This window comes from Rattus rattus, chromosome 4 (genome assembly GCF_011064425.1).
Source record: "Rattus rattus isolate New Zealand chromosome 4, Rrattus_CSIRO_v1, whole genome shotgun sequence".
Classification (NCBI taxonomy): Eukaryota; Metazoa; Chordata; class Mammalia; order Rodentia; family Muridae; genus Rattus; species Rattus rattus.
Window position 1 is genome coordinate 136,259,261 of NC_046157.1, and position 12,667 is coordinate 136,271,927.

General features: G+C 38.2%; 1 protein-coding gene across 1 annotated transcript in view; it reads left to right on the forward strand.

Annotated features, from left to right (window-relative positions):
- The window catches only part of Pard3b (par-3 family cell polarity regulator beta), a 986,886-nt gene that overhangs the window by 594,469 nt on the left and 379,750 nt on the right, over nucleotides 1–12,667 (forward strand). The window contains 1 exon segment of the mRNA XM_032901196.1: nucleotides 1,279–1,394. Coding sequence (XP_032757087.1) covers nucleotides 1,279–1,394 — 116 coding nt within the window.

Consider the following 12,667-nt stretch of genomic DNA (forward strand, 5'->3'; position numbering starts at 1 on the left):
AACTCTCTAAAGCCTGACCCCAATCCTTTCAGATTGTCTAAGGATTCAGATTTGCTACCCAGTCTGAGTTCAGGACAGAAATCATACTGAGATGAGCCGCTCATATACACTTTAGCAAACCCGAGTACAAAGGAGAAATCAGCTGCAATTTAATTTATGGAAAGTGCATACTTACTTCTTTCTAAACAAAAGTAATCCATTATCTGAAATTTCTTCATATAATCCTTTGTACTGAATCTCCAAACAAAATAGAGTATTCAGTAGAAGCAACATTCTTTAGATTGACCCCAAGTACTAAGAAATCCATAAAGGGCATTTAATGTATTTATGTCTAAATTGTCAACTGTGCCGTTCCTGCGGCTTTCTTTTGGTGTTATTGATGGACAGACTCTGCCCAGCATTAACATTACTCTTTGAAGATCTCCGAAAAAGGTAAAACTCAGTCTCCTGCAGTCATCAGTCATTCAAGATGGTTTTCTTTATGGAGACATCCCTTTCACTGCCCTTTAAAAGGGCCCACTTATCCCCTAGGAATCCCTTAGCCACTCTGGGCTCAGCCACTCTCTAGCAACATCCTTTGAAGTGTTGGGGCTTGGTGAGCACCCCTCACCCACCTGGAGTTGTATGCGATGCAGCAGGATCCCAACTAGAGACCACTGGAAGAACAAAAGATGCAATTAGCCCAAACACAATAGTTAAATTATACTGCAGGATAACATATACAGGGCAGGACTGTTACATGCCATAGAAGAAATCTGAGGGTCAAGAATAGGTTTAAAATACACAACTGCACTAACAGTTATACTCAAACAATGGTCTGAAGTCAGGGACCCATGTGGTTGAATTACGGAAAGGCTGGAAGAAGTTGAGGAGGGGGACCCCGTAGGAAGACCAGCAGTCTCAACAAACCTGCCTGCCTGTGAGATCTCTCAGACACTAAGCCACCAACCAGGAAGCGTACACTAGCTGGTCCAAGACCCCTGACACATATATAGCAGAGGACTGCCTAGTCTGCACTCAGTGAGAAAAGAGACTTGAGGTCCCAGGGAGTGAGCAGGCCTGGTGAAGTGGTTGGGCAGAATTGGAGGAGGATAACAACTAGATTGAAAAAAAAGATTAAAGATAATAATTAAAAAAAATAAATATGGCTGCAGGCTGAAGAAAAATGATGAGGGAATGTATACAGTGTGAGAACTATATATCCATATCCATCCATAATCTTTCTCCCTCTCTGCCTCTTGGTCTAAACCCAAATATAACAACACCTTCTTTCCACAGCTCTAGAGTGGATTCCACAGGATATTTTCCAGATCAACATGTCAATTTCAGAATTGTGACACCAGCTGGGCAGCCCGAATCAATTAACCTGAAAGCCTCCAAGAGCATGGACCTTGGTAAGTAATGGGAGGTGCACCAGGTCACCTGTCCAGTCTCCACTCATCTGACTTTCAAAAGTAGTCCAGTTTGGGTTTCTTCAACTTCAGAAGGTGTTAACTGTCTTCCCATTTCCTCTCACACATGTAATTGTGATTACCCTGCTTGATCAGGAGAGAGATGCTTAGATTTATGAAGCATTCTACATAATTCTCTCCCTCTGTAGATCGGAGGGTGGGGGGGGGAACAACTAATTCTGGAAAACTTGAATGGCACAAAACCATCTCCAGCTCACCTGCCTTAGCATTTGTGCGTTGGTTCCAGTTTGCATACAGTAGGCCTGGTGGGCATAGCTGTTGTTTGGCCTGGGAAGAAAATCAGGTCAAATGGTACTCCCTATTGGTTTTGGTTTTGTCAACTAAATATCCCGAAATCTTAAGACAGTAGAGAGGGGAGTTGTACCTTGGGTCTGTTGCATGGACTAAATAGAGTAAGACTTGTTGGCTTCAAGGGGAGATCCAGGACTCTGGCAACAGTGTAGACCAGGGCATGAAGCTGTAAGACTTTTCAGACACTTAAGAACATTGCTCCCATCCTCTGGGAACTTGCAGGGTGCAGCATACATATTAGTTCATAGTAGACACAGAACAAAATATTCATTTTATCTTGAGTGCTCAGGGGCCAACCTCTGCAATGTTTTCTTCTTGAGGCATATTACATATCTCATTAACATTAACAAGGAAACAGAATCATCAAAACAGCGAGCTCTACCCAGTGGTCTGATAAATAGGACTTATCTGTTGCTCATTTACAGAAGCTCGGGAAAATGTTCAATCACGATGAAACAAGGGAAATTGATTCCATTTTCTATAAATTAACTAAATCGTTGGGAAGCATTTGCTCTAATCGCCTATAGTGTGAGACAGGCAGAAAAGCTCAACAAGGAGGCTGTTGTGAGCACTGGTCATAAGGGGATTTTTCTCAAGAGCAAACCTGAGAAAACCAAAGGGCTAATGTGACAGTGACATCTGTGATTACTAATAATTTAAGGAGCAATTCATTTTCTTGAAGTGCTTGATAAACATTTCCTCTTCTGTCTTGCCAGTTTCTCTATAAATAAGATGAATGCATTAAAATGGCTCTTAAATTTGGGGAGGGAAATATATTGCTGTTTTCTTCATTTAATTAAAAAAAAAGCGGGTTGCATTATAATTCTAAAATCTGTGCCAAAGATAAAATTAGTATATCATCCATTTTCAGAGAGAAAAAATATTAGGCAGTCTGCATAATTATTAAACTTCAGTCATGTCCAAAAGCATTTAGTTTTTGATTATACCAGTCCTCAGCTCCTTCCAAATTCACCCTACCCACTTTTTCTTAAAACATCTCTCAAGTTCAGGTAGTCTTGCCCATATATTCCTGAGGCCTTCCACTGGAGATGGTTGGCCCACCAGAGGTGATACTATTAAAGGAAAACAAACTTTCTCCATTTCACTTGCTAATATCATCTCAGCTAGCGGTGGGGCTTCATGCCTACCTCCTGTCTCCATGTTGGACTCTGGCCTGGCTTGAGCTTGTACAGGCCATGCACATGCTGTCCCTTTCAGTTCATAGTAGATGCAGTTTTCTTATAGTCATCGTTGTCTCTGGCTCTTGTACTCCTTTAGTCCCCTCTTCTGAAATGATCCCTGAGTCTGGGAAGAGGGGGCATGATACAGATGTCCCATTTTGGACTTGGTATTCTGGAGTGACTCTCTCTATATACCTTGATTAATTGTCTGTCTCCATCTACTACGAATAGAAGATTCTCTGATGAAGGTTGAAGGATTTGATGGTATAATTAATACTGACACTTTATTTTAGAGAAAACTTTCTCTTTCAAATTGAAATCTTATTTCTGAAATATATGTATTAGCATTCATCCGTCATGTTTTATTGGTCATGATAGGTATACGCTAATGAAAAACGGTAAAAACAATGTTTTTTTCAATTTATTCAAAAGTCCATGGAGTATTTTGTTTAAAGACCTAAGTTCGAAGAAAAAATCAAAGAAAGAAAAAAAAAAAAAAAATAGAACAACTTAGTTTAAAGTGCACTGTTCCGAAGTGACTTAGTGGATGCTATTAAAACTTTTTTTTTTTGCAGCAGTTGTCAAATTGAGCCCCTCCTGAGAAGTATGAATTCAAGGCTAAGAGAGTTTACTAGTAGGCAGTACAGGACAATCTTGTTCTTTATCTTTTGTAAGTCGAGCTTACTAAATGTGTTATCTTTCACACTAAGTAAACCCTACGATACTCCAGCACTGGGCATTTGGAAATGTCTCCTCTTTGATTACAGAAGTTGAGTGTTCCTTGTGGCTTAAAGTACCATTGAGGACTCTAGATTGTATGTTTGTATATATGTATGTATATATACAATATATACATATATATAGTTTTAAGTATTGATAATGATGATGTTTAGGGGAACAATGCTCTCAGCAGGATAAAGTACAACTTCAAAAGTTAAGAAACTAATAATAAACCCTAGGGCTGGAAATGTGGTTCACCTGGTACAGTACTTCCCTGGCATGCGCAGGACCCTGGATTTAATTCCCATTTTTAAAAAGTCTACAATATTAAGTTAGAATTCTCACATAATATTTTCTTAACCTGGAAAAAACATCAGCTTCATATGACTAAAAATAAAAAGGCATGAGAGTATAAATGTTCATATTTATTTATTGAGTGATGACTGTAGACTGGCTCGTTCTCTGTCAGAAACTTTCCATGACCTAAGTGTGGTGGTAGATGCTTGAGACACATATAAAGCCAGCCACGTAGGTGGATGAGGCAAGAAGAGGTGGATTTAAGGCCAGCTGGGGCTGTGTAGTCAAAACTGTCTTTTTAAATGTCTATAGGAATCTTCAAAGGGTGGTGTGCACCATCTCAGTATGATGCTCGGTACTGAGTCATACCGTAATCTTAACTTCTATATTGAGTCCCTTTTCATATGGTCAGATGAGTTTTTAAAGGCAAGGAGATTCCAGTTACATATTTTTTACTTATAGACTATTTTTTCCTTATATTCTTTCCAAAGATGGGCAAGTCTTATGAAAACTTTAGCCCCCATATCCCTACCCCCTTCCCCTAGTCACCAGGCACATACACAGATGTCCCTGCCTGCCGTGCTGTGCACTTTACTCAGCCTTCATGCATGATCGTGCCACATGTACACTGGAATCATTGCACAGTTATGCAGTACAGAGTGAACGACTCTCTTGATTTACACTTTGCTTTTCTCTTTCCCATTTAAATGCAACTTGAACTTGACTGAATGTTTTATTTTATGTATCTTTCTTTTGGCCCCTTTGTATCTTCTTATTTGAATTCATGTATTTGTCCTTTGCCAGTATTCCATTTGTTCCCTTTTATGTTTTTTTAAGAGTAGTATTGTCATGGTTACTTGTGTTTTCCCTTTGATCTTGGTATCTTTTACTGTAAAGCATGGTTTGATGGGGCTGATACAAATACTCAGTCAATAAAGCATGTACTGTAAAACCATGAGGACCTGAGCCTAGAACCCTAGTACCCATCTACGCTAGCACCAGAAGTGAATACACTTTGAATGTTGGATTTGAGAAGGCACACAGGAAGACCTCTAGGAGCTCATTGGACAGCAAGTCTTGCCAATAAAAGACATCCAGGTACAGTGAGAGACCCTGTCTCAAATGTATGGGGGAAGCTGATTGAGACTATCTCTATGGTCAGCCTCTGGCTCCTTCACAGAGATGTGCCCAGCCACCCTCCCTGAATCATATATGCTTACAGAAATACAAGCACATTTTAGACTCGTTGCCATGTAACGCCATCTTGTCTTCCTTTGGTTTGGTTTGGTTTGGTTTGGTTCTGGTTTTTGGTGTCCTATTTATCACATTTATTTTCTTCAAGTGGCTTTTGGGGAAAATTACTAATAATATATTTTATATTCATAGTATATGAATATTTCTAAAGAAACATAAACACTTAATGTATTATTTAACCTTTACTATTAATTTAGAATGCAACCTCGTTAGATACTAAACTGTTTTCTATTTGTACGTGGGTGGGTTTATAGACCTGCATTTATTACACATAAATCTACCCTGCACAACGTGCCACCCTGTGCAAATCATCCTACTCTTACTCTGAATTTTAGTTACTTACAGGATAACTCTCTTCTCATTCATCTTTTTAAGCTGAAAACTAGATTTTCTTTTCAAAGGTAAATTATTTTGGCTCTTTGAATACATTGACTCTCCCATGAACATTAGAACCAAATAATCAAAGTGAGTTTAAAGATTTGATAAGAATGTTTCCTCATTTTGTGTGTGTGTGTGTGTGTGTGTGTGTGTAAATGTTATTTATGCATTCCTGAGAGAACCACTTTATCAGGTTAAAATAGCTTCTTTGTAAAGTGCTAGTTTCCTAAACTTTTTTCATTAGTCCCTTTATTCTTTAAATCAAGAACAGGTATTGAATTTTATTAAGTGATTTGTAAGGATCTATACAAAGTGACAGTATATATTTTTCTTTGTTAATAAACTAAAAGAAAGCTAATTAAGTAGATTGTTCACAATTAGTCCCTGATTCCTTTTGAATAATTGTTTTCCTCTAAACTTCTAAAGTTCACTTGGTTAACAGTAGTTTTACATGTGGAATTTCTCCAGAAGGGTTTCAGTATGGCCACACTGTAAAGCATAATCCAAACACTGAAAGTCGTTTTACTTGGTATTCTTAATTTCTGTGGAACTAGTCTACATTTGGGCAGGCCGTTTTTCTGTCACTATTTAGTAGATATCCTTAGAGCATGCATGTGGTCATGTTTAAGACAGATGAAGGATGATTAAAATAATAAAGTACACGAAATTTATTTTTAAGCAATTGGCTGTAACTATACTTATTCAAGGGGTGGGGTGCAATTTAAGGGACTGTGTAGATACTTTGGGGTTTTCCAGAAAATCAATCTTTCTCTACTAATTGCAGACTTTCCTCTATTTATTTAAATTACCAGAATTACTATGTTCTGTCTGGATCCCTTTAATTTGTTCATAATTGAGCTTGTGTGGGTGTTGAGTTGGAAGCCCTCGGAAGCTGAATAACACAGCTGCCTTTTTGGCCTTTGGCATGGGGTCCCCTCCTCCCGCCCCCCCAAGAGCTGCCCTTATTGGCAGAATGCCAGGGAACTACATTCAAAGACTTTTTGATGAGGCATAAAAATCTTTAATTTCCAGGCTTGGTGTTTTATGACCCCATAATAGTGTTTAAGAATTAGTCTCAATTATTTAAGGGACAGCACTTCAGGATTTTGGCCCCTTTGTTGACCTAATCTATAGCCCCATTCAAAGCCAAGTTTAAGATGCTGTTTCTCACAAGATATTTTTAAAAGGAATTTTGTGTTCTGCTTCCATTCGGGCTCCCACTCTTATTTGAGATGGTGTCTGTGACACAGGGCGAGAGGGCAATGCAGCTGAGGAAGCCGGAGCAGCTGTCTGCCTCTGCTCAATGGGAGGAAATGAGACGACAGCGGTGCATGAGGCAGCCAGATGAAATTGTAGGAAGTTTTCTGACAATGAAGGTTGTTGATATCACATATTTCCTGGTCTCTTTTTGCAGACTGCATGTGCCTTGCATAACTCTCTCTAAACTCGGGGGAGAAGAGATAGATTGGCTGGTTGTCTTTCAGGATCTCCTGTCAGCAGCTTTATTGTTAGTAGCTCCTATTTTTTTAAATTTAGGGAATGTTTGTGGACAAGCAGTTGTTGTAAACTATACACAACTCGATTTCCTGTACTTAAAAAGGCAAATTATTAGAGATATATTTTGAATAGAACTCTTTTATAGAGATGGGATATTCCTCTCAGAAATTGGCACCTTTCGTACGAAACCAAAGATGGGAATGAAATAAGTAAATTAAACCCACTTTTCTACTTTGTTTGTAAATTTATTTTTGTAATGAAGTCTTTCTTTTTTTCATTTTTGCACATAAAGTATGACAAATACCCTGAAGACTGAATACAAAAAAATTATAAAATTATATATTCTGATTTTACACTACTTTAAAATGTTATATATCGATTTATCTTAATATAAAATTTTAGTCCTGTGTATATTCTCTATTATTATCAATAAACAAATTCTTTGAAGATAGTAAAAGCTCAACCAACTGTTGCTGTTTTAACAAGTCTAACATTAAAATAACAAACAAATCTGCTTGGTAAAGAGAAATTAATGGTAACCCTTAAAGATAGTGTTTACGCACTTTCTCAATTAGTCAAAGAAGTGATCAGGAAGGAGCACTGGATGAGCTAGATTTGTGTCTTATCAAGACAGAACTAGACAATCGCAGAGTTATTGAGTGACTGATGAACAAATGCTTACTGAGTACCCACTATTTGCCTTATTACATGAAACCCCAGGAGCCAGTACGTGATGGGAGATGTGGTGGCTGTTTCTATATTAAACTCTAACAGGAAAGGAGTGCCTAGGAGTTAAGGGAGGGCTTCCAAGGGAACCGTTGGCGTAATCTAGGAAAGAGTATGATGGCTCATTGTTTAGGATTCCTAACAAATGCCACTGGGTTCCTGTGTTAGTTTTCTTTAAGTATATGGAAGAATGATGCTCCAGCTGGAAGAGTAGGGTTGCCTGAATATGGAAGTTAAAAGAATTGTTATTTGTGTGCTGTAAATGGACCATGATTATAAACCGGCTGCCCAAGATTACTAGCATTCATCAAGAGTAGTGGCCGTTGACAACCTGCCACTATATGAAAATATAGTGAAAATATATGAAATAACCCAAACCTCTTTCCATGTGAGAATTTATAAATGGACAGTCATGGAAGTATTGCATGCGATATTGACCTTGAATATGTTTCTCTTTGTTTTCTGGATGAGCTCAATGGGTCGAGTTATGTACTGAGGTATAGGTATATATAGCATTAGAATGTTCACTCCTGAAATATACCAGTTAGATGTCTGTTATCGCCCTAAAGAGGTCAAATAGCCACCTCCTGTAGACTGTACTTGCAGCCTCTTACTTGTCCAAGACAAAGAAACAAAGCGAAAATCAAAACACCTCAGCAAGAAGAGGTGGATCATTAGATAGTTAAGTTTCCAAGAGCCAAGAACAAGGCACTCAACCGAATAATTACATTTTAGAATGTTAGAGGAAAGGATTTTGAGGGTTTTCAGTACAAAGAGATAAATATGTTTTTAGATAGTCAAGGACTTTGATGGAACCTGGCTATGGGTAATTTGGAGGAAGAGACTCTGGGATGGAATGGAATCTTACCAATTTTACAATAAAGGTGGGCCCAGAAAATGGGCATTCTGTTGAGCTGACATAATTTCCATGAAAACTGGGTTCCCAGAATTGTGACAATAGAATTCAGGCTAGTGAGATGGATCAGTTCAAAATGTTTCCTATGAAAGCCTCGTAACATGAGCTTGATCCTAGAAACCCATGCTGGAAGGGGAAAACCATCTCCTGCAAGTTATCCTTTGAGCTCTGCATGCACACTGTGGCATCAACATATTATTCATACTGTCTCAGGCTTTGTACTGCTGTGAAGAGACGCCATGACCACAGCAACTCTTAGAAGGGAAAACACTTAATGATTTAATTGGGCTGGCTTACAGTTTCAGAGGTTTAGTCCATTGTCATCATGATGGGAAGCTTGACTGCATATAGGCAGTCAGGGTACTGGAGGAGCTGAGAATTCTACCTGGCGATCCTCAGGCAGCAGAAAGAGACTGTGTACCACACTGGGCATAGCTTGAACATCCTAATATTGCTGCTCCCTATGGGCCATGCATTCAAATACAGGAGTCAGCGGAGGCCACTCCTATTTAAACCACCACACATATAAATAGCAAAAAGAAAGTATGTACCCAATGAGCACTTACTGGATACTTATCATATACAAAACAATATCCCAGGTAAATAACAGGGTGTGTTTATTCTGCTTAAGTCAATAGATAGTAAAGTTGTATACAGTGAATAAACAGTAAAATTTCAGATAGCAATAACTTCATGAAACTACATTCAAAACTGGACCCAGACTGAGCAAAGTAGAAGCTCCCTAAGACAGAGTAACGAGAGATGAGTACTCTCTTGAAGCCAGGTTGGGGAAAGCACAGTTGTCTTAGTGTAAGACTCAAGATTCCACATGACAACCCCTGTGGATGATAGCCTGTGCCTTTAGCTGCTCTCCTGGCATGGATGTTTCTGTATGAACTTCTATGCTATCAGATCAAGTAACACGACTGATTTACTATAGTGCACACATGCAAGACTGTATTTAACTGAATACAACATTTTAATAGACATCAGGACAGTATAAAATGGATTTAGATACTGCAGAGGGGCCCAGAAACCATGTCCAATGAAAACCAGTGGAAAGACATGAAGATACAACACCTAGGGGTTTTTCAGCACAGGGAAGTGCTGCTTGGGTATTCTCCTACTTGTTACTGAAACCCTTGTACTCTGGTATACACTCCAGATAGATTAGGCAATAGAAATCACATTAGAAGACACAAGAAGCTTACAAGCTTTAGTACTAGGTCAGTGGTGCTCAACCTTCCTAATGCTGTGACCCTTTAATACAGTTCCTCATATTGTACTGACTCCACACAATAAAATTATTTTATTGCTATTTCACAACTTTAATTTTGCTACTGTTTTGAACCTTATTATAAAGATCTGTATTTTTTGATGACCCCTGTGAAAGGGTCATCTCTAAAGGGGTTGTGACCCCTAGGTTGAGAGCCACTGACCTAGGGAGATGTTAGTAATGGAAAACTAATTCCTCCCTTTTGCATGCTTGGTATGAAGGGAAAATTGTGTAAATCAAAACAACTCATCAAGACTGAGAAGAGAAAGAAACTCTACTGACACGGTGGGAAAGGAACTAACCTTGGAATTATTTTTAGTAAGAAATATAAATTCTCTTTCTGTGCAAGGGGTTTTGTTGTAATTGTTGCCCAAGCTAACCATGAACTTACTATGTTGGGCAGATAGACCTCAAATGTGTGACCCTGTAGCCTCAGCCTTGAGTAGCTGAAAGTGTAAGGCCATGACAACACCCTTGGCTTATGTACCTAGTATGCTCGTGTGGTTAAAATAACCATCCAAGCTATAATTATGACTGAAGGAGAAGCAAGTGGAGTTTGCAGAAAGCACATGGCAGCACTTAGGTACCAAAAACAGAGAAAACAGTAAAGAAACAAAAGTTGTTCCCCGCAGTTCACAGCACCCCCACCCCAACCAGTCCATTCGAGAACACTAGGAAAGTCAGAATTGGTTTAGCAAAAAATTATTAAAAAAAGAATTAAGTTCCAAATAATTGCTACATTTTTAAATGAATGTTAGATTATTCTTAATATTAACCGAATTTCAAGGATCCTTTCTCTGCATCTGTGGCTGGCTCACTGTTCTCAGTACAGCAGTGCAATATACAGGCCTTGTTCAAAAGTTGATTGGCTCCCATTTGACTCAGAGAAACCATGTAGGAGTAGCTCTTTTTGTTAAGGGTATAATTCTCTCCCTATATGTCCCTGTGTAACTTTTCCTCAACTTCTGTGGAAACCCACAGAAACATTTTTCTTCCTTTCTTTCTTTCTCTTTTCTTTTCTTTTCTTCTTTTTTTTTTAGACAGAGTTTCATTATATAGCCCTGGCTGTCCTAGAACTTTCTATGTAGGTCAGGCTGGCCTTGAACTTATAGAGATCCACCTTGCCTCTACCTCCTTAGTACAGGGATTAAAAGTGTGTGCCTTTGTCTCAGAAACAGGTTTTGAGGTGAATTGGCTGTGTTCATCGGAAATGATTCCAGATGTATAGAAATGATACTTCCATACTGACTTATATTTCTAGAATTTTCTGAGTTTTTGGCTCATTCCAGCCTCCCCTTATCAGACTCTTTCCAATGCGTGCATGCATGCTCACAAATGGCCTTAAACTTGCTCTCTTTTATCTTTTTTTGAGAGCAAGTTTTGAGAGAGGAAATCACTTGTGTTTTGAATAATCATGTTTTCTTCCTTTAAAGAAGAAAGAACCATCTTTCACGTAAAAACACTTAACCCAGTGCCTACAGCACAAAAGATGGTCAGTGATGTTTTTTTAGTAATATTAGCAGTTGTGGAAAAAGTAATGCTACTAGGATAACTAACAAGGAGCCACTACATTACACATCTCCTTACAATTGGTGGCTGACTTTTAAATTACTGCACAAATAAATTCTCTTCCAAGAGGAATTATGTAATGTTAAATTTTTCCTGCAGGAGACACCGAGAGAACTATAAAGTTTGGACATGTTTATTACTGAATCATCACTAGTGATATTGTGTAATTACCAATCCATGAAGATATTTATGAAGCTGGCCTCTGTATAGTAGAACTTGATTTATAACATGATGGAACATCTTGATTGATAGGGAAACTATCTTCTTCTTTAAAACTGAAACGTTCAGCAGTCACACTTAAAGCTTAGTACCTGAATTGCTTTCTTATACCTGTACATGAATCGAGCTCTTCTGTAGGATTCTAATCCTTTTAACTAAGCCAAATATAAACCTTATATTGCTTGCTTTTGTTTCTTAAGTCATTGTTCATATTTAAATGCAACCCATGTTCATTTAAAAAGAACTTCTGTATGAATATGAGAATATCTCCATAAGAAAGCTAAAACAGCTGCTCAAAGAATAGAACAAAGTACTGAAATGCTCCTTGGAATGATAGGCCAAATCTACTTTAGTTGTTCTGAAATATCTCTCATTGGCTGAACTTATTCTACTTAACATGTAGCTAAATATCACACAAAACGTGTGATATAATAAGTATATATTAAATGAAGTTTTGCAATTTCATAATTATCCCCTCTGAGAAGGACCCTGAATGATGAAGAGTGACCCAGAAAACACTTCAGGCTTAGATTAAAGCACTAGTAAGGAGAGACAACCATTCCACTTTTACAGGAAGTAGCTACAGTGCCTTATTAAAGTGCAAACATTTTAGTCTTGCACAGTTTTAGTCTCATCTCTATGTATGTGCTTTCCTCAGGACTGAAATGACCATTACACTATTGTAAGTTCCTGTAATTAGTTGACCAGATGTAGTAAAATGTCACACTCTTGATCCAAGTCACTGGTTTCTCCTGAAAAGTACTTTTGTTCCTTATGACAGTACATGAAAGACTCTGGTTGTTACCACTTGTCCCCTCTTTCTGCTACTGATAGATTTAAAAGGAATATTTTACTTTTTAAATTATTTTAA